Genomic DNA, 23,887 nt, shown 5'->3' on the forward strand with positions numbered 1-23,887 from the left:
TAACATGCGTTTACTCCATTCTTTAAATTTATATATACTCAAATACTCAAAATATCAAGGAGTTTCTGCCTCACAAACAGGAGTTACACCACAGTTATTTTGTGATCTTTGCTACCCTGGTATCTATTAACCCATTTATTTTATCCGAATTATTCTTAATTAAGAGAAAATAAATACATATAATTAAATATATATATATACAGCCGGCATAATAACTAATCTATATATTACCTTTGAATGAAGAAGTTTCAAGATTGGAATGGTTTCTTGGTACATTGTAATGGCAGGCTTTAGGCTGTGATAAGTATTATACTCTTGAAGCTTTTCAGACAATAATAGGTAGTCATCCCAAAATAATTCCACCTTAATAGAAAAAAATATAGAAAACTAAGTCAAGTTCTTTAGGCTTTTTCCTTAATTTTTCAGTTTGTTTCAGCCACCATGGTCACAACTATACTAGAGTACTGCCTCTAGGTTTCTATTTCTTTTGTCCAGGAGTTGAATATTTTGAAGTTTTTCAAATTATTAACATTCTATTTAGAGATGAAACATTTCTTAAATATTCATATCTACATAACATTTCAATAATTTTAGTGTACATAATATCACAAGTGTATAGTGTAGTTTAATGAAGTGTTTTAATTAAGATATTCCACTTTTAGTAATACACATCATATAGAAAGATCCTTGGTTTTAGTAAAACATCTTTTGTTAAGCCAAAGAGGGAACCTCTATGTGGTCATCTGACTAAGCAAAAGTAGCAGTCAAATTCTCTCAAATTACAACCACACTATTGTAGAAAAGGAAATGATAGATAAAATTGTTCTGGGTGTCCTGCACTTAGAAAAAGATGAGGTGGCTGTCATTGGAGTGCCTTTGATTATAAGTCTGCTTGATCAAGGGTGAGTTGGAGTTAAACAACTTCCTTTGGTGAGATCTTTCAGTTTAATAAGACAACTCACCCTTCAATATACTTTTCCTGTTGGTAAGACCCTCACCCTTCAGCAAGACACCTTATTTCTATCCTGAAATTAAAGGCTTTAAGTAAATTATGAGATCTTACTTAAACTTTAGTCAAATATAATATAGGTGTAGTAACGCCGTGCACATGCGTAGTCTCACGCATGCGTGGAATTAAACAACCAAGCGTTCCCGCTCAATTCATTCTGTTTCTCGGTCGGCCGGCCATGAGCATGGACGTGTCAAGCAGTGTCTCCAACATTCCAACCTGGAGACAGTCTTTTTCTTGCTGGCCAGCAATAGAGCATGGACGTGTTTAGCTGTTACTCTCCATCTTTCGGACTCACACTCGACAGCTCGCTTACATCTACATACCAACGTCCTAACAACTATGCTCACACACACAGAAGCTGTAACAACAAGAGCTAAAGATGTATATATTTACTACCTGAATAAATGTTGTTTAAGTTGATAGTCTGGAGTTCAGCGTTCTGTTATATTTCTAATTTTATATAGGAAAGTCAGGTATACATCTAATGATGTATAACCAACTTTCCTATATAGGAAATAAAATATTTGAAAGTAGTAGAAACTACACAATATTAACAGTGAAGCAGGACATTTTGTAGGAGGTAAACTTACCATTTTCACAGCAGTTCTGAAATCAACATCAGACCACAAGGTATTTTGAAATTGATCATCAAACTGAATAAACCTTATGTAGAGGTCATACAATGAATATACCATCTTCAGATCCTATAAATGATAAAGAACTGATGATTTAAATACATCAACCATGTGTACATATGTATTAACATATATATGTGTGTATATATGTGTGTATATATGTGTGTGCATAATCATTTTTTTCCTGTATTTCAATTCTTTAGACTTATTCAACAAAGATCCATCTTACACCATCAAAATTAGAGAAAACTGCATACACTCAGATGGCAAACTTTAGGAAAGTCTTGTATATTTGATTGTCAGTTCTTCCTAAACTCCCATTTAGTGTTTCTCTTCAACATTTGAGAACCTTAATTGTAATTATAAAGAAGTGTGAAAAGAAATTGTAGGTTGTAAAGTTAAAGACCATAAATATTCCCTTCTTTTTCATGGATTTTAAGGTGTTTATGTTGGCTGAACATCCGTCTAGCATAACAAAGCAAATTTTTCATGTTTTCTGACCAAGATGATAATATCAAATCAATAGTGGGTGGTGTTTAGCCTCAGGTATGATTTAGTACATGATGATAGAAACTTAATGGTACACAGTCTGGTAATTATATAGCTAGGAGCATTAATAAATGACTTAAGTTGAAGTTAAAGGGTTTCTTGCATAAATATAATAGTGTCATCACCCTGAATGCACAAGGAATGTTGGTAGAATTCATGATTTTGATATTCAATAAATATTTTAAGGTATGAACATGTACAACAGTAATGCTTCAAATGTTTCTACATTAAATGTCATAGTATATTCACAAAACATTGTGCCATCACTACTATAGTATTTTGAGGAGAAATGCAGATTACACAGTTTACGATAAAAGACATGGCATAAGTTTTCTATATCTCTTGTCAAGCTATTTTCCTTAGATTAATTAATTTTTATTCTTAGATTGAAAATTTTCAAAATGTCACTGATTCAAGAGAAGCTGCACTTTTCTGCTAATTTTGATTTTGTTCTCAAGTTTAACATTTTGATAGTGTACAGTGTATTTCTTCAGCACATCTCTATTAAAAAATATATGTTCCAAATCATTCTTAGATCACATGGATTATTATTATTATTATTATGTCCAAGTTCACAGCTCTTATTTAGCAATATAATTATGCAATTATGCATTTGTAAGGATGTAAATTTTGTTGTCCTTTAAAACTGAGTTCCTATACACCAGGATATTTGATAATAGAGTCACATTGGCACCAAATTAGCAGAAATGTATTTCATTAAGTGAAATGCACTACAAATGTATTGCCTTTCCAAAAGCACCCAGTAAAACTAAGCTTATCTTTTGATCTTATACATTTATACTTGAATATAACGAGCATGTCAACATGCATATTAAACATTATTTTATGATGTATGGAATTATTTCAGATATGTAATACATTGACAAAATGAAAGAAATATAAAATGGAAAAGAGAATAAATTCAATATTAGATGATGATATAGAAAACTAACTTTATTCTGTGAAACTGTAACTATTCTTTTATCCATATTCTAAGAATAAGACAAAAGATATATTTTACCTCTTCAGTTTGGTCAAGTTCTATAAATGTATCAATTGACACTCCAAATGTTTTAGATACAGTTTCAAGTATCTCCCTTTCCTTCTTTAGGTTTAAACATTCCTCCTGAAATTTATCTAATCTCTCAACAGTCTCTTCAGGACTTGAATCTGGGATATTGGGACCTTCACCATCAAAAGAATTTCTGAACTGCATTACTTTAACAACAAATGCCTGAAAATAAAAGGTGTGTGTGTATATATATATTTATATATATATATATATATATATATATATATATATATATATACACACACACATAAATCAGAAAAAAAAAGTTGTAACATTCTAATATGCCATGCAACAAAGTAACCAATGCAGAAGTCTTGAAACAGGCAGCACTTCTGAGCATAACAACTATTCTGTGCAAAAGGAGACTGAGATGGCTTGGATATGTGAAGTGGATGGATGACAACAAAATTCTCAAACAGTTGTTGTATGGTAGTAGACTCAGAGAATGACCAAAGCTGAGATTCAAGGATACATGTCAGAGAAGCCTGACCAAGTGCCATATTGATGCGAAGACTTGGGTAAAGTTAGCTGAAGACAGAACAGTATGGAAAACCTCAGTGAGCAAAGGCGCCAAACAGCCTGAGGAAGAAAACAACCTGCCCCTCAAAACAAAACATCAAAGAAACAAAGACAACACACTGCAGCACCTTCCTTGCTTGCAGATTTTGCCACAGAAATTGTTCATCAAACATGAGGGAAGCTGCAGGAAGAAGACTACAATTACCTAATTAAAACAGACATTCTCTGCTGCTTAGACTGTCAAGATGTAAAGAGTCATAAATATATATATATATATATATATATATATATATATATATATATATATATATTTGTATGAATCACTCAGAAAACTTCTCGGCATAAAGTGGCAGGACAGGATCCCGGACACCGAGGTACTAATACGTGTTAACCTGCCCAGCATCCATACCATCTTGATACAGTCTCAGCTTTGCTGGGCAGGGCACGTAGCTCGCATGTCAGACGATCGATTACCAAAAAGATTGCTCTTTGGAGAGCTGCAAAAGCGAAAGCACTCACAAGGCGGCCAGAAGTGCTTTAAGGACACACTGAAAGCCTTCAGCATCGATCATGACACTCGGGAGCAGTCTGCTCTAGAATGAGAAAGGTGGTGATCAGCTGTCCACAAGGGTGCCAATACATGTGAGACCAATAGGATCGCTGCTGCAGAAGACCGCAGACGTACGTATGTATACAGCGTGCGATGGGTAAATTGTTGCTATTTTATATTTTTAATTTCGTGCATGTGCATTGTTTGTTTTTGACTTTGTCAACTACACAATATAGTAGGGCCAATTGGGTACCATCTGCAAGAAAAACACCACCCTGGCGCAATTCACTCAGCCAGAAATTTGGATATTACATGCTGTACTGCCTGGCATTTGCATTGGAATTGTCAATACAAACAGATGGTGAACACACAGAACAATCATTGGCTTGCCGTGTCCCCAAAACATGTACCGAGAGGGATAAAATTGAAACATCCAGTCTACATCATGGTGTTTGGAGTGATCACTAGTGATGGCAACATTATGCCTCCATTAATCTTTCCACATGGCCTCAGACTCAACAAGGAGGCCTACATCAAATGCCTGGAGGCAGTAGTGCTGCCCTGGGTCAAGAGGGTGGCTGCTGAAAGACTATGTCTGGCAACAAGACTCTGCACCGTGCTACACAAGCAGGAGAACCCAGTCATGGCTGTCAGGCAATTTCTGTAACCACATCACCCTTAGCATCTGGTCACCTATGCATCAATGTTGGTGTGGGTTTGACCAGTGTACCATTCTGAAAACACAAACTTGACAACATTTACACAGAAGATTAATTACCATTTTGTATTTATTTTTTTATGCCAGAAGAAATGACCTGCAATTTGTAAATTTTATATTGGAGCAACTAATGCCATTAAGACAAACTGTAATAAGTAGAGTCACATGGCACCACAGGGTGTTCTGTACAAATCTACTTATTTCTATAAACATTATGTTTGTAATCCTCTGTGACTTACCATATTTTCACGTTGGATTTCCTGCTCAAATGTTAGCCGTTTATCAGTAAAAATATATTTTTCAGTTGCTTCAGCTAATTCAATGAGATAATTCCAGTTGTTTCGTAAATCTTCAACTTCTTTAATTTCAGACCGAGGGAGTGGCACAGAATATTTCCTTCAAATAGAATTTTTCTTTTGTTAATAAAACAAAATAAGTACTAAATTTCTCCTTTCTTAATGGAAAAAATAAGTACTACACCTAAAAGAGGTTTAGTTTTCAAAATACTTTTTAAAATAAATCCTTTGTCCTTATTCACACTTTATAGCTAGTTTTTGAATGTGAGCCCAGTTTCAAGTACAGTTTCAATTGGATGCCCAAGTAAGATCCATAGGGGAGCACTGCTCATATGTATGGAACAGAGTGCTGTTATGCACATACAAACATCTTAGATTGAATCTGAAAAAATGCCATGAGACTAATGGACAAAAAATTCACTGGCCAAAACATTACAATCACTAACTTACAGATGCATGGTTTTCTCTTTCAGCCTCTTCCATTGCTACTGCAATACTTAACAGATGTAACCTACTATCACAGAAAATATATATAAATTTTGATCCACAAATTAGGTAATTTAAAAAAAAGGGAAATTTTCTCAGGAAGTCCTTTTGCAAGATGAACATATAAAGAATAAATTATTAAGATATGACAGCAACACAAAAAATAATAGCTAAGTTAGTGTAAACATATTCACTGCAGAGAGAATTAAAGTTAACTAGAAATAATTATGCTGCGAGAAAAAACAACATTAGTCACTGGTTAATATTATTTTTATTCTTTTAACAGGTACAAGAAACAACTCGAGACATGTTATCTCGTCAGTGAAGCATAAACATAACTGAACTTGCTGGAAGAATCAAGTAAATGGACAATGATGTACACAGAATGGTACAGGTGTAGTTTCAACATGTTCAGTTAGGTCTGCCTAGAATTACAACATAAATTACAACTATTGACAATGAAAACAACAACAAAGAATAATCAAACAATCATCCAAAACCAAATTTTATGTAACCAATTAACATTTATTTAGGAATAAAAAAATTCATCAGACTACTTACAACAACTTGTGGTAGGTCAATTCAATTGGTAAATAAATTTGATCAATTTTGTTCTGCATATCTCTTATTTGTTGCAAAACATACAATATATTATTTAATTGTTCTAATGTCTTAATTGGAACACTGAGGACCTCAAAAACCTGTCTTCTGTAAATGCAAGCTAACTTTAACATGCTCTGAGGAGAGAAATAGAAAACAGTTTATAAATCTTGTAAAGAAGAGGTCTTTGTTTAAACTGATAAGGTTTAAAGAATGTTGTAGTATTATTAGAATAACTATTATTATTATTATTATTATTATTATTATCATTATCATTAGCACTGTCAATATCATCGAAGACTGGGTATTTCAATTTGCTTGCAACATATTTTTGGCAATAAAATCACATAATTCACCTTCACAAATTATATTAACAGCAATAGGATTTTTCTCTGAGTACTGATCATGTATCTGGAATGGTGCAGCTTTGCTACACACATATATTCTTGACCACATTTCTTGAGAAATGGCATTCTGTTTGATAAAGCTTCACTGACCACTAGAGTAAGATTACTAATGCTTAATAGCCTCCCTCTTTCTCCTCTACCACTACTATTATAGTTTTCGTTGCTCTGAACTTGACTGCTGTATACATCCTTCATACAAGCCCATATGATATATCAAACAAACAACCTGATAAAAATAACACTCTCAAATCATAACTTATTGTCTTAATAAAGTGGTGCATTAGACAATGTAGAGTGGATTGTCAAGGCTGGAACAACTCTGATCATACATCTGTTAAACAAAACTTACAGTTAAACAATAAAAACAATTGACATCTGAAGGTTAAGTAGATACAAATCAGCTCAATGTTTTTACAAGAGAAAAGTTCTTACATAAGCATCTGTGTGTAAAACTGAAGCAAAGACAGTTTTCCAGCTAAGAAGAAGGGCTTGTAAGGACTGTTTCACAGGATCAGACTTTACAGATAAAAGTCCTATCTTCATTATTTGGGGAATTCTTGCCAGTTCCTTTTCCATTACAATAAATTCTTCAATTTTGTTCTGAATTTCAGTTTTATTTGGATTAGTAGTTAAGAATTCATCAAAACTTTCATAACGGTTTCTTGTCCAGAGGAAATCATATCTGTTGAAACTTTGAACATATGTTCTCTCAAGATTTTCATTGGCTGTAGGAAAACATAAAACACTATAACAAACTAAACAATGAAATCAAAATGATATGCTAATGTTCATCATCATCATCATTTAATGTGCTATGTAAAAAGTACCCATTCTACTTTACAGAGTGGTGCTTTTTATGTGGCACACACACTAGTGCTTTTTACATAGCACCAGCAACAGTACTTTTTATGTGGCACCATCACCAATGTTCTTTATGTAGCACCAGTGCTTTTTATGTGGCACCATCACCAGTGCTTTTCTATGAACCACCAACACCAATGCTTTTTATGTGGCACCTTGTTTTAGGATATCAATTCTGTTGTGGTGGATAGGTTTTGCTGAGTACAGCAATGTGCCACATAACTTGGTCATATGCCATGTCTTTCATCACGTTGAGCCAGAGACAAAGAGACAATCCATGCAGTGGAAACACTCCACCCCTCCTCATCTGCTCCAAAGAAGACCAAGGATGTTTCATCTGCAGGGAAGGTGGTGGCCTTAGTTTTTTGGGATGCAAAAGGTATTATGTTTATTGACTGTCTTCAAAAGGGCCACACCATCAATGGAGAGTACTAATATCAACTTGCTGAGGCAGTTATGAAAGGTTACCAAGACCAAACACCCAGGAAAACTGACAAAAGGGGTCTTGTTTCATCAGGACAATGCTTCAGCACATAAGTCCTTGGTTTCAATAGCTGTTGTGCATGACTGTGACTTTGAACTGGTTGATCACCCTCCATATTCTCCTGATTTGGCCCCATCTGGCTATCATCTGTTCCCCAACATGAAAAAAACTCTTGGCTGGGAAACAGTATCAGAGTGATGATGATGTCATATCTGTTATTTTGACCAACAGGATGAAAGCTCCTTTACCAATGGGATCCAAAGCACTGTAACATTGATGAAAGAAGTGTGTGGATTGCATGGAGGATGATGTTGAAAAATGAACCTCATTTGGCCACATTCTATGAGAGTTTCTTGGTTAACCTATGAACTTTGCAGCCAACACTCATATGATTGATGCTGTGTGACCCTTTGACCCACAAATACTTAAGAAAGAAGGCGAAAAACAGACATGTACAATCCTCTCGAATACAAGAAAGTGTGATGTAGAAAATGAAAAAGGTAAGATAGTTTGGGTCAGAGAGAAAGAGAGAGTTATGCAAGATAGAAGTAAGCTGCTAATAAAAAATTCATAACTGTCAAAATTTGTATATTTTCATGTCAATTTCTACTGTTATTAGCCCCAGGTCAGTTATAATTAAATAAACTTATGATCAAAGGAACACCAGCCTTGACCATTCCATCATTTTTTACAGACACAGGATGCATGATGATGATAAGAGTAACTAAGATTAGATCATTCAAGGTTTCTTTGATCATTTTTAAGCATGGCAGTATGATTTGAGGGAGATTTAGTTATCATTTTTAACAGGTCAAATAACCTTTAGCTTGCCAATTTCTATTGTTTCCTTAATATAAGAATCATAGAGCTGGTTACTTGGTTTCTGTCATGTTTGAATAAGATACTACTCCATCACAGGGTTACTCATTTACAGCTGAGTGGAGTGGAGTAACATGAAATGAAGTGTTTTGCTTAAGAACACAATGCATTGTCTGGTCTGGGAAGTGAAACCATGATCTTGCGATCATGAATGCAACCACTTGGCAATGTGCCTTCATTAATGGAAGAACCAGAGCTGAAATAATTAGACTTTTGTGATAAGAAATAAAAAGTTATAATAAATAATTTTCATTGATGATTAGACTGCAGAACTAATTCTCAGAAAATAGAAAAAGAATTCCACAATACAACGCATTTTACCAAAAATACAGAATTTCTAACTTAGCTTTGATAACAGATAAGTGAAAATATTTTTCATTTACTTCTATCATCATTTTGTTTATCATCGTTTACTTTTATCTTTCAGAGTCTCCCTTTCTATAATGGAATTTTTCTTTGAAGTCGTCATAATGATATGTATATCCAGAAACAATAATATTTAAGGATGAAAGAATTTTTTCCCCCATTATAGACTTTACATCTTTCAGAATTGTGCCAAATAGAAAATTTCTCTCAGTTTCCATTTTTAGATCATGTGAACCTAAGATGGTAGAGTTAATAGTCTGAGTGAAACTGTTAAAGCAACTCCGCTGTGACTGTAATGAAGATTTTTAACTGTCAAGAGTCTAGTTAACTGCAACAAGGGTGATGAGAAGGATGGGTTATTACAGTATTAGTACTAAGGACTTTCTTAGCTTGTGACACTGAGTTCAAATCCTTTCAAGGATATATAGCTTGAAGAGAAGTGATTCCCACTCAATTAATGATGGCAATAGTGTCATCATTGCCATTGTCATCATCATCATAATTTAATATCAATCTTCCATGCTGGCATGGGTTGGATGGTTTGACAGGATCTGAGAGGGAAGTCAGTGTCATGCTCCTATGTAAAATTATATTTCCTTGATAATGGAATGATTGCGATTTTTTTACTTTATTGATTACTCTTCAATATCAGTGCAGCCAGAAACATGCTAATTATTTTAAAACGTGCTACATCATGGGTTAGCAACCATTATCTCAGCCTATGCCCCTCAGCCAGGGCTACCTGATGGACAGAAAGACCGATTTTATGACACCCTCTTGCAGACTACCTCATTGACGAATGACAGGGACTTTCTCTTTGTGGCTGGTGATTTCAATGGACATGTTGGACAACATGCAGGGGACTTCCATGGCATACATGGAAGCTATGGTTTTGATTCTCACAATGAGGAGGGAACCAGGCTGCTGGTTTGCAATACTAACTTCAGGAAACTAGCAAGTCACCTACCGATCTGGTAGATACATTAGCCAAATTGACTACATCCTCGCCAGAAAAAGGGAAAGATGGCTGCTTATATAATGCCAAAACCTTCCCAGGTGAAGAATGTACCCCACAACATAGACTAGTAAGCTACTTCAGGATCAGGGCTAAATGGATGTCCATTAGACAACCAGCATAGAGGAGAAGGGTTTGGAAGCTTAAAGATCCTGCAAATGGACAGAGATTTAGAGACATATTACTCAAAGCTTTTGATGAAATAGAGGAGGATATAGCATCACATGATGTGGAAGACAACTGGATTTGTGCCAGGGAAAAGCACCACTGATGCTATATTTCTGGTAAGTCAGCTGCAGGAAAAATACCTAGCCAAAGATAAACCTTTGTACCTGGCTTTCATCGACATGGAGAAAGCCTTTGACAGGCCCCCCTCCCCCGATTCCTTATCTGGTGGTCAATGAGGAAACTAGGGATAGATAAATGGTTAGTGAGAGTTGTGCAAGCTATGTACAAGGATGCTGTCAGTAAGGAGAGGTTTGGCAACGAGTACAGTGAAGAATTCTGGTTAGGGGTAGGGGTCCACCAAGGATCAGTCCTCAGCCCCCTCTTATTCAACATAGTCCTCCAGGCAATAACAGAGGAATTCAAGACAGGATGCCCCTGGGAGCTCCTCTATGCTGATGACCTTGCTCTAATTGCTGAGTCACTATCAGAACTAGAGGAAAAGTTTCAGGTGTGGAAGCAAAGATTAGAATCGAAGGGCCTTAGAGTCAACCTAGCTAAAACCAAAGTCTTAATAAGTAGGAAGGCAGATAAACCACAAATCCCTTCAGATAGATGGCCCTACTTGATTTGTAGAAAAGGCGTAGGTAGAAACTCTATAAGATGTACCCAGTGTAAGCTATGGACACATAAGAAGTGCAGCAATATCAAAGGAAGGCTAACTGGGAAGATAGTTTTTGCATGTGGCAAATGCTTAGGTGCTATAAACACTGAAAATGTGCAGAGAACAGCTTCTGTCACACTCCAGGGAGAAAAACTACAAGTAGTTGAGGCGCCTTGAGAGAAAGTTGGATTTAATAAGCATCAGATGTGGTGTGCAAGAGAGACAACTGCGCTGGTATGGTCATGTATTGCGAATGAATGAAGACAGCTGTGTGAAAAAGTGCCACACCCTAGCAGTTGAGGGAACCTGTGGAAGAGGTAGACCCAGGAAGACCTGGGATAAGGTGGTGAAGCACGACCTTTGAACAATGGGCCTTACTGAGGCAATGACTAGTGACCGAGACCTTTGGAGATATGCTGTACTTGAGAAGACCCGACAAGCCAAGTGAGACCATGACCCGTGGTCTATGCCAGTGGGTGTAACTAGCCCACTTATGAGCACCCCTCATTCATTGTACAATAAACTTTGCTTGTGAAGACCTGTTGAGGCAAGAGAAATCAAAATCAAAATCGCTGACATGGCCGATGACAGTACCATCCGATTGGCACTCATGCCAGTGAAACATTAAAAGCACCATCCAAGCGTGATTGTTGCCAGGGTCACGGATTGGTGCCCATGCTAGTGGCACGTAAAAAGCACCATTTGAGCGTGACCGTTCCCAGCGTTGCCTTACTGGCACATGTGCTGGTGGCATGTGAAAAACAACATTCGAGCGTGGTCGTTGCCAGTGCCGCCAGACTTGCTCCCATGAAGGTAGCATGTAAAAAACACCTTTTGAGCATGGTCATTGCCAGGACCGCCTGACTGGCCCTTGTGCCGGTGGAACGTAAAAGGACCCACTACACTCTCGGAGTGGTTGGTGTTAGGAAGGGCATCCAGCTGTAGAAACTTTGCCAGATCAGATTGAAGCCTTGTGCAGCCTTCTGGCTCGCCAGTCCTCAGTCAAACTGTCCAACCCATGCCAACATGGAAAGCAGGTGTTAACCAACGGTGATGATAATGAAGATTAGAAATAGATTCATTAAGCAATGCTCTATGGTATATAAGACAACTTTTCCTCATGCACAAACAGTTTCCACATAACATCAGGTAATAACTACTAATATATCATGTACTCTCTCTTTATCTTATCCATCGCTACAACTTCACTGGTTTTTCTATGATGATTTACTCTTTGAATAAAGCACACACATCACCAAATAATACTCAAAAACAAAAAGCATAATCATTCAATTGTTAAACCTACATGTCCTCTCTTGTGGTTATAATTTCAAATATATTTCATGAGGCTAGGAATACATTATTTTATTGTATTCAAATGAGAAACTCACAACACAAGAAACTTTTACTAAGAGGATAAAACTATTCATCTTACCTGACAGTGACTTCTCAATTGCTTTGAAGACATCATTGATTCTTTCATTCTTCATAATGTTATCGTGGAAGTAGTTGTCAAATATATCAATTAAAGGGATTCCTGAAAGGGATAGAAGCTACTGATAAGAGCTGTTAATATATTATTTAGGTCAGCTTATCTGTAGCTACTTGTAGGTGCTCACAAAAACTCCTATATATTTTAGTCAGTATAGGATTAACACAAGGTACACAACTAAACACCGACTCATGTAAAATGTAACTCTGCCTTACATTGGGTTACTCTTACATGCATCTAACACACACACACGCACACAAAAATTAATCCAACTGATAAGAAATCTTTCACTTCCCCTACCAATAGTGCACATTATTGATGTGTCAACCTCATCTCCTGCCACCCACTTACCACAAATATAGTCTTATCTTCCCATAAATGCAGTCACTTCATAGTTTCTTCTGTTGTAATATAGAAGAATTTAAAGTATCAAACACTGACCCCAGATGTTTTGGCTTCCCTCTCTGTTACTACAGTAATCTCTCTTCCTCAGAGCTGACTGGTTTGGTACCACCTCTACTCAGGGACTTCTGACTTGCTCATCTTTTCTCTCCTTGTCACCCATATCATGTCTCCACCCAGGCATTTCCCTAATCACTATGTATGATCCTTCCTCTGAAAAATATTGGCCATCTGTAATTCAATCCTTGCATATCTTTTTCCTTTAGCTGTTGACTAGCAACTGTTTGACAGGAACATCAATTACATCATTCTTACTGGCGCTGGAGGGCCTATAAAGATCATGGCCAGCCACAACCACTTCCTCAGGTCCAAACTAACGAATAAAAGTAAAAAGATAAATCATATTCAGTTATACCTATTCTTTGGTTCAAGAAAGCCTAAAAAAGATGTATAGACATTGCCTCATCTTTTCACAAAATTAGCAGAAACCATAAAACAACATACACTAATAAAAATAATATTTGATAATTCATTAAATGAAAGTACTTGCTGACCTTTACTGATATCTCTGATCTTCAAAGCAATATTTCTAATTATATTGCTAATGACTGCAGCAGGTGGGTTCAGAGCAAAATCAGGTATGTTATAAACCAGTACACTGTTGATACTGAAATATAATATCAAATATGGTTATTATGTCAAGTATTTGTTTTACCAATACACTTTTAAACTGAAATATTATATCAGGTATATAGGAGAGCAACTGGACTAGATAACATTCTAACAGAAGTGATTATAGTAGTAGAAAGCTTATGAATTGATAAAATAATTTCTATCAAACAGGGGTGTTTCCAGAAGAAATGAACAATCAAATTACTCTTTGAAGCATTCTCCACAAAAACCTGGAGCAATAAAACTGAGCTACACAGAGCCATCAGCCTTATGAATTACATTATGAAAATCAAATCTTTTTGGTTACTATCACAGATATTGAAATTTTAAAATAAAGTGAAAATTTTCAAATTTGGTATATTGATGCAAACTTTCAAGCTGAATCTGAATTTGGCATTCATTTATTCCCAGAAAAATTTAGAAAAATGTTACAAAGGTTCAATGTTTGATAACACTGTGTATCAAAATTAAAATTTTTTTCTTTGGTCAGTAAGTGTTATTTCCTATTTGCCTCTATCTAGAAATCAAAGGAAATGACTACTATTCCCTTCAAACTTGGCTTTAGTGACTGGGATATCAATGTTTTGAAACTGATCTATTTTCCATTACATTTCAGGCAGAATCAGCACTGAGTTGCTGAAGCAGAAATATCGTTATAGTAAATATTCTGCTCAATACCACAGGTTTACTTGTCAGTTGCTTGACCTTAACCACTTGAGCATGTCTCTTAGTGGATGACAATATGTGCAACTCTGATCCTGAGCAGGAGTAGCAAAGGAACATGATAGCCATGTGTCAAGAGGGATTCTTTGGGGGTCTGAATAGATGTAAGAAAAGCAAAGCTTGAAGGAAATATTATCCATTTTTCATACTTTCTAAGGGTAAGCACATAGGAAATAATAGTTGCTCCCCAAGGACAAAAACAGTGTTACACAATGTAATTTTTAACCAATCAGAAAACAGGAATCAGAAGCCAGTATTTTGTGTGATAGCTGTCTGTCACAATATGATTCTTGTCAAAACTTGTGGTGATGGTTGCAGCAGTGAAAGTGTTACAGTTACACCATACAACATCCTTGTTACAATGAAAACAGGCCAGATTACAGCTTTGCTTGTTACTATGGAAACAGACACCAATGTGAGATTTATGGTCATGTGTATAAAGGTGGCTTTAAATTGGCTAAACTTACCACAATTTTTTAGATAAATAAATAGTAATATGAATACAACCAGTGTAATATACAAACCCATATATGCACACTTGACACACATACATACCTAACACATACATACCTAACACACACATACACACATACACACAAGTACAAATGTAAATGCATGTGCAGATAGGCAAAAATGAATTCCATTTTCATAATTAGTATACAAAACTAAATTGGTATAACCAAAATTTAAAAATGACTGGAACAAAATTGAAAATATACAAAATCTGTGACAGTAACTGAAAAGATTCCAAAAATCTTGTTGCAATCTTGCTGTCCATAACCAGAAACAGAATCAAGTCTGAGATATCAAAAAACAATGTGAATTTGTTGAAGGTAAAAGAACAACTAATGCTGTATATATCTTGAGAAACATCATTGAAAGTGCAATGGAAGTACAAGACTGGTACCTCTGTTCACTGGTTATATAAAAGCGTTTAATACAGTAAGCCATGAAGAAATCGATAAATGTTAGAAGAAATAAATCTAGAAGGGAAGGACTTAGAAATAATCAGCAACAAACTGCAGCAATCAGAATTGGAAATGAAATAGGAATATATGAAAAGATCAGGAGAGGAGTATGGCAGGGTGTGTTATCGCCAGACCATTATACAATAAAATAATTATGCATTCTACTGGATGCCTAACAAGTATACAAACAGGAGGAAAAAACATCAATACTGGTTATGCTGACAGCACAGTTCTCATAGTAATAGCAGAGAAAGACCTACAAACATTAGTACTATTCCGAAGAAAGTGGAAAGATAAGCCTGGGTCTAAATAGCAAAAATGATAAAATTGTAACCTCATAGAGTACCACCAATTTGCCATATATGAATTAGTGGAATAACCTTGAAACAAGTTGGTAGCTTTAAATGTTTGGGAAAACATCATAGAAATTAAGTTGCAGATTGATAGAGGCAAAGGCTGCTTTCTGTGATATCAAAGTTATAGTCAAATAGGCTATTAATACATGCGAAGAAAAGAGTCCTACAATCCATCTTTACAAAAAGCTGTGTGACTTGGAATATGAACGCACAAGTGCAAAACCTCATCAAAGCAGTACAGGAGTGGTTGATGAATGCCAAAAATATCCTTTACAGATAAAAAAGGGAAACTTTGAAGACCTTACACAAGCAAAAACCACCAAGAAGTTTTTAACAACATAAAGAGGTAACAGAGGTTAAGTTCATTAATCACATAAAAAATCAAAAAAGTCTTGAACACTTGGTGACAGCCAAGGAAGCTGAGAAGAAGAAGAAATTGGGAGAAGGCAGACAACAGAAGACAAACAGGATAGAGTGGAGGACCATAACTGCAGATGTTCTGTAGGTACGACACATAAAAAAAGGAAATGACATTACAAATCATTACCCTTTTTATACTGTTAATACTAGTTGCAAATTTTGACACAAGGCCAGCAAGTTTGGGAGGGGGTAAGTCAATTACATCAACCCAGTGCTCAACTGGTATTTATTTTATTGACCCTGAAAGAATGAAAGGCAAAGTTGACCCCAGTGGAATTTGAACTGAGAGTATACAAATAGATGAAATGCTCCTAAGCATTTTGCCCGGCATGCTAACAATTCTGCCAACTTACCACCTTTTTTAATACTGTAATATAAGATACATTGACTAAGTTACTGAAAACTTTTCTGGACTTACAGTAAATATGTTCCATATCTGAGATCTGAATTTTCTGCCAGTAGATTTGCTGTTTCTATTGGAGAAGAATGAAATCTTGGAGAATCATTTTCTTCAATGGAACTCACAAACTTTAGCAAAAATACCAAGGATCTGAGGATAACTTTCTCCACTGCATGATATAACTTCTCTCTGTAATATGCTGGGAAAATAAAATAAAATGAAAGCAATGATAAGGGTCAAGAAGGGAGAATCTACATAGTGATCTAACCTGATGGAAATAATCAAATCAAATCATCTTTGAATTATACAGTCAGCATCTTAAAATGAAGGCCATGTTACTTTATGTTTGTTGCTATGGGTTCATGTTTCTAGGTGATTGATGTAGGGTTGGAATAGATACACAACTGAGCCTAAGGAACAGTGAGAGAATGTGAGTGTGACATCATCTGCATGTAAGGTTGTGAATATATTTTGTGAAAGTGTGCATGAGATGTGTAGATAGAATGCTTGGTGGTGTGTCAATAAGAAAACTTTGAAGGTTGTGTTAAAGTATGAAGAATTTATGAAAATAAAATTATTTATTTACATTTACATGAAGATAACATTATTTACTTACAACCCTTATTTATGGTCCAAAAGCATGTTAAAATATTTTGTTTCTGTTCTATATATTTATGCCTAAGTCTAAGTGAGAAAGAAGAGATATATGATAGATGTGCATGTTGGTAAATTATTAAGAGAAAGTGATGTGTGAAAGATGGGTTGATATAATGTGGACAAGCGATATATCCTCCAGTTGCAATTAAGATTATCTCTAATAATCAGCATTGTATATCTATATTCAATAGACAAATTTTGGAAGCTCTGAATGTGTTGGTATTTCACAGTAAAGTCTGAATGCAGTATAGCTGTGAAAACAGCAAAGAAAGATTAGGCATTTACCCTTAGAAGATGGAATAAAGTTGCCAGCAGGTAGCTACAGGGAGTCAAACCCCACACTCCTCATATTACTCTACTTTACATAGACCAGGTATCCCGAGAAGTAATTCTTTAGCCAACATTATATTATTTCTTAAAGGTGCTGAATATTTTGTGTATAAATGAGCAATAAGGAATAAAATCAAATGCTTTGCTGATGTTGGGAGTAGTTTGGGTTTTACATGTAAATTTTTTATTGCTGTTCATGTATTTTCTGTGTGGCATTTGTTAGTATAGTGGTTAAATGTGGTGGTTTGAATTTGTGTTGTGATTTGGAGAGAGAGGAATGTGTAGGTCAGTGACATCAAAAATGAATCAATGAATCTTTCTAAACTTTTGAAGTGTGCACAGACGATTGTTGGGAGTCTGTGATGTTATTTCATTTAAGTTGTAAAATTGGGATTTTGCTCAGGCACCAAATTCTAAATAGCTGAAGCCTAATAAGTTGTGTTAGTGACCACTCAAAGATATTTGACAAACTGTATTCAACCACATTTATACAATATACATATACACAATAACAGTGTATAATAGCTATGTAAAAAGCATCTGTGCATACTCTGTACAATGATTAGCATTAGGAAGGGCATCCAGCTGTAGAAACCATGCCAAAACAAACAAATGGAACCTGGTGCAGCTCTCCAGGTTGCCAGCTACAGTCAAGCTGTCCAACATACACTAGCATGAAAAACAGACATTAAATGATAATGATGATGAACAGTAAAATGAAGAGTAACTGGATACAATGATATGAGTATGTTTTATGTTAGATGTTTTCTGTAAGTTGATGACAGATCAAGAAGTAACTGGATATCAAAGAAGATATTGGCTGAGAAATACATATATTGTGGTCCAGCAAAAGAAACCAATAGAATAAGTACTAGGCTTTAACAAAAAATAAGTACTGGGTACAAATTGTTTTACTAAAACCCTTTTACTAAAACCCTGCAAAAGTCATAGATATAGTCTCTTCTTCCAAACAAAGGGAATTATACATGTGAATGGAGGGAAGAGGGTCACTTGGGATGATGTATTTCATCAGACCTTAGAATGAGAAAAAATAACTGACAAATGAAGGGAAATGTCCAATTTTACAATCCATTTTTATGTCAACATGGAAAGTAAAATGATGACAATCGTGATTATAGTAATGATAAAGATTGTTGTTTAACCCTTGGCCACCCGTGATTAAACACACTAATGATCAAAGACAAGACCATCTCATCTCTTATTCAGACAGTACATTTAAACCCACATTATCCAATGTGCCCTATATGTTTTAAGAGTATTATTTGAAGAAGATATAGCTGCTATACCTATTGAGTAATTATGTAAAGGCTTCATTGATAGTAAACATAATACTGGTGGCGGTGATGGCAATGACACTGACAACAATAGTGGTGTTCTTATATGATAGTGGTGCTTGTCATGATTATAGTAATGATGATATTAACCACTGGTGGTGATTGTTAATAGAGTTGGATATTTGTGTCTAACACTGACAGAAATAGATTATGTAGGATAATGTGATAGCAGAACTATTTCTATCGAAATCAGATACATCACTATGAGCGTTTAATTCTTACAATTTTTGCAGGAAATCTAAATATATTTGCAGAGTAAAGAATTAAATATAAATTCTCAAACAGAAATATTTAAACATTATTTATATATAACTGTTATTGATTTAGTTTTACATAGAAAAAAAAAAAAACACTAATTTCTCAAGAGATAAGTGATAGTCTGTCTCAGGGAAAACCAGTTCAATATAATTACACTTCCCTTCTCCATTACAACACAAACTTATTCTGACATATTTTATCGAACTACTCACAGAAAATCTATTATATTTATTCTATAATCAATACTTACCAATTATCTTCTTTGATAAATGATTCTTGTCTTTCTCTAATAACTCATTAATTTCAGCATTCACTTTGTCTTCTGCTGTACCCTTTGACCCATATTTTGGACTAATCTGTGTACAAAAGGGTTTTGAAATAACTTGAACATGAAAAAACATGGGTTATATGATTACAAGCTATTGAAATGTAAAAGTTTAAAGCAAAGGATGAAAAAAGATGAATTATAACAGAACCAAAATAAATTATATTTGGTGAATTTATAGGAAAACCAAATAAAAATGGTAAATATTTAAATATTTTTCTGTGTATGAAGACCATTTTGGTAGAAGTGTACAATTCTCTCTTTCTAATGAACTATGGACAATGACTTCTTAGTGAAATGTTTTCAACATATAGCTTTCCGTCCTCTCTCTCTTTGACAAAATATTTTTCTTTTTCCATAATGTATATAATGTAATGCAATTAATAGACCCTTAAATATTTCGTACTGAAGACAAAATTAAATTGAAATAGGAGCTATACAGGAATATGAGGGACTCTATAAATGAAAATGAAAAATGGAAAGAAAACCGTATTAAATAAATCTAAGTCATATCTGATATGATATACTTCATTCCATTAAACATATATGCACAACATACAATTCTACACATCTAACAAACAAAACACTAAAATAACACCCGAGACAACAAACAAAACTCCACAACAAATTAGTTGCAACATATAGACACCATATTGCACCCACAAAATACAATAGTACACAAACCTGGAAAAATGGAGGTGTGCTCAGCTGATGTAACAAATGCTCACATGAAACTGTTAAAACATATAATAATATTAATAATGATTTCTAAACTATGCAGATGGCCACAAAGTTTGGGGAAGGGATATATTAGGTTAAATCAACTACAATACTTATTCTTTTGACCTTGAAAGAATGAAAGACAAAATCAGTAAGTAAGAAACATTTCTCTAAGTGAATTTTCTTTAACAATATTTTACATTTATAAAAGAAATATTTCTGATGAAGTGACTTACTCTTGTTGCAGTCACTATATCTAAGATGTCTTGTATTGCATTCTGCATTGTGTGAATATGGTTATTCAGAGATTCAGTTTGAAACTCAATGGACATGGACATGGTTTTCTGAACATCTTCATAATGCTGAAATATTAATGAAAAATTCATTAAAATTCAATATTGTAGAGGGTTGTTTACCTAAACTTTTGTGAATATATCTTATTACTAATGATGGATGAATTTTTATAAATTAATGTACTCTCATGTGTACTTTTTTCCATAAGACAACCTAAATTATAATTCCCAACAGTCTAGGTTATAAATTATAACCATCTAAATTATAACCTCCAAAACCTTGATGATAAACCTCAACAACTTAGGTTATAAACCATGAAAACCTAGATTATAACTCAATATTGATTATAACCCCAGCAACACTCATTATATTCCAAACAACTTTGTATACTTCCACTGACTTAATTTTTAGATTCCATAATCTAGATTTAATTCCAGAGCCAAACATTGGTATTTGGTTCAGAGGTTCACTGTACAATCATGGGATTTTGATCTCAATCCCATTGTGTATCACCATAGGTAAGTACTTTTAACCTATCCTCAAGTTAACCAATACCTTGTTAGTGGAATTTTGTAGTAGGTACTGTGCAGAAGCCTGTTGTGGTGTGTGTGTTTGTGTGTATACTGACACACGCATACATGTATAAATACATACACATATATGTCATTTTTATATGGTAAATTCTGAAAATTTATTTTGGGGATGTAAGTGTAAATATTCCAAGACATGCTGGTTTATGGCTGGGACCCAAATTGCAAGTAACCTTCCAACCTTCCCTGAAACAAGATGCTGCCTTGAATGCCGTGGGTGGCAGTTACAAACAATTGTCATGAAAACCGAAATGCATGTGTATCTCATGGAGGTTATGGGTATAAAAATCAACTTGAACTGTGTTCCTGGCATTTGTAATTTGGATGCATCAAGAATGACCCAATTGTCAGCAGTGCAGAGGGAACAAGCTATTGGCCGATTGCAAGCAGGGCAGCATGCCCTGGGTGTTGCGAAAGCTTACAATGTCCATGTCAGCACCATCTATCACCTGCAACAGCAATACAACAACACCAACATCACTGCAGACTGTGCCAACAGAGGGAGCCCCCAGGTGACCATGCCCAGGCAGGACTGCTTCATCCACCTACAACATCTCTGTGATCGCTTCAGACTGGTCAGCCTGACAGCTTGTGAGACCATTGGCACTGGACAGTGACCCATCAGAGACAACACGGTACAATGTTAACTGGCTGCCAACAACCTACGTTGCCGTCATCCTGCTCGAGGGCCTGTCCTCACTGTCACCATCAGGCATGACTACAATGGGCTACACAGCACTGACAGGCGGCATCAACAATAGAGGTCAATAGTCTTCTCTGACAAGAGCCAGTAGAGTGTAGGTGTGGCATAGGAGGGGTGAATGCTACAGAGACGCACTTGTCATGGAGAGAGATGAGTGGGGTGACCAAAGCATCATGGTTTGGGGTGCTATAGGCCTGAATCAGAGAACTGGGCCCCCATGTGTTCCAAAATGTTGGTGCAGGCAGAGGGAATGGCATCACAGTGCAGTGCTATATTGACCAGATCCTAAGACCTCACATCATGCCCTTCTTTGCATGTCCTCATAGCCACATGTTCCAGTAGGACAATGCTCACTCCTACATGGCCAGTCACCATGAACTTCCTGTGTCAGCACAACATCAGAACCATGCCATGGCCAGCTCTCAGCCCAGATCTGAACCCAATTGAACACCTGTGGGATGAAATCCAGAGACGGCTGAACCAGGTGATCCCAAGGCTGACAACTCGTGTGGAACTGGAGGCAGTTTTCCTCAGGGTGTGGGAGCAGGTGCCAATGGCTTTTGTAAACTGCTTCATGCACTCCATGTACCGATGGTGTTTGGACATTTTGAACACCCAAGGAGGGCATACACAGTATTGAACATAGCTCGCCCTAAAATTTGGTAGTGCTGGATCTGCCCACTACCAGAACACATGATGACCCATAGACTGTAGTCAAAGTGCATCCAAAAAATTGACTTTATCAGATTTATCAAAATTTATCTCTGACATAATAAACTTAAAACATATTTCACAGTCACATGTCTCATGTTTCTTTTGCGGCTCAGTGTATGTTATAAAGACAACATGACTGTGTTCTCTTTTTATCAAGGTTTTTTCATATTCATGAGGTCCTTCCAGTTTGTTTGCAACAGTAACATTTCCTATGTACATCATAATTTCTATTCTAGACTTTTATAATCTCATCTTCAGGAAAAATAATTGGTGAATGTTGCTACCTTTTCATAGAAAGAGGACCAATGCAACTGATAAAGACAACATCGCAGAAATTTGAATTTTGACCTTCAACAGGTGTTTAGTTTTGTTTGTGAGTACTGTATGTTGTCTGCATGCTAATAAATATTTGACTAACTGTATAGAAATCTAAAGGTCAAAATTCAAATTCTAGCAGTAATGTGTAGACCAATCACATTGATTCTGTCTTCTATAAAGACACAGCAACACACATCAAAATGACATTATCCTGATGAAGGCCCAGGAATTATCATCATCATCATTTAGTGTCTGTTTTCCATGCTAGCATTGGTTAGATGATTTGACTGGAACTAGTAAGCCAGAGAGTTGTACTAGGCTCCAATCTGATTCTGGCTTGAGAAGACCCATGAAGGCAAGTGAAATCATAGTCATAGCAGATACTGGTGTCATGCAACTGGAACCCATGCTGGTGGCATGTAAGAACACCCATTACACTCTCGGAGTGGTTGGTGTTAGGAAGGGCATCCAGCTGTAGAAACCACGTCAAATCAGACTGGAGTCTGGTGCAGCCCTTCAGCTTGTCGGCCTTGGTCAAACCATCCAACCCATGCCAACATGGACAATGGATGTTAAATAATGATGGTGATGATGATATATATATATATATATATATATATATCTTGCTGGGTGTTTTATAAACCAAGTCTTTTGAAATTTCTACCTTAATTTACAGATGTTCCTCCTATCATTTTCATAACTAAAAATACAGTGCACCACTTTGAATCCTGGAAGTAATGATGCTATTGTTCACAATTGTGACAAACAATTAACAAAATAAATCCTGAACTATTATCATAATCACTAACAAATATTCCCTAACTACCAGGACTATAACTACAGTAATAAGGATTATAACACTGACAGCAAGTTTTTAACACCAAAATATTAAGATTATAAAACCAATAACCA

General features: G+C 35.6%; 1 protein-coding gene across 1 annotated transcript in view; it reads right to left on the reverse strand.

Annotated features, from left to right (window-relative positions):
• Window positions 1–23,887, reverse strand: part of LOC106872129 (uncharacterized) — a 185,982-nt gene that overhangs the window by 128,281 nt on the left and 33,814 nt on the right. The window contains exons 16-26 of the mRNA XM_052965662.2: window positions 20,593–20,718; window positions 19,562–19,667; window positions 16,730–16,910; window positions 13,727–13,839; window positions 12,714–12,815; window positions 7,277–7,569; window positions 6,399–6,574; window positions 5,295–5,451; window positions 3,218–3,430; window positions 1,603–1,716; window positions 232–363 (exon numbers count right to left, since the gene is read on the reverse strand). Of these exons, the coding sequence (XP_052821622.2) occupies window positions 232–363; window positions 1,603–1,716; window positions 3,218–3,430; window positions 5,295–5,451; window positions 6,399–6,574; window positions 7,277–7,569; window positions 12,714–12,815; window positions 13,727–13,839; window positions 16,730–16,910; window positions 19,562–19,667; window positions 20,593–20,718 (1,713 nt within the window). The remainder of the gene's footprint in view (window positions 1–231; window positions 364–1,602; window positions 1,717–3,217; window positions 3,431–5,294; window positions 5,452–6,398; window positions 6,575–7,276; window positions 7,570–12,713; window positions 12,816–13,726; window positions 13,840–16,729; window positions 16,911–19,561; window positions 19,668–20,592; window positions 20,719–23,887) is intronic.

Source organism: Octopus bimaculoides, chromosome 2 (genome assembly GCF_046866305.1).
Source record: "Octopus bimaculoides isolate indiv1 chromosome 2, ASM4686630v1, whole genome shotgun sequence".
NCBI classification, from domain to species: domain Eukaryota; kingdom Metazoa; phylum Mollusca; class Cephalopoda; order Octopoda; family Octopodidae; genus Octopus; species Octopus bimaculoides.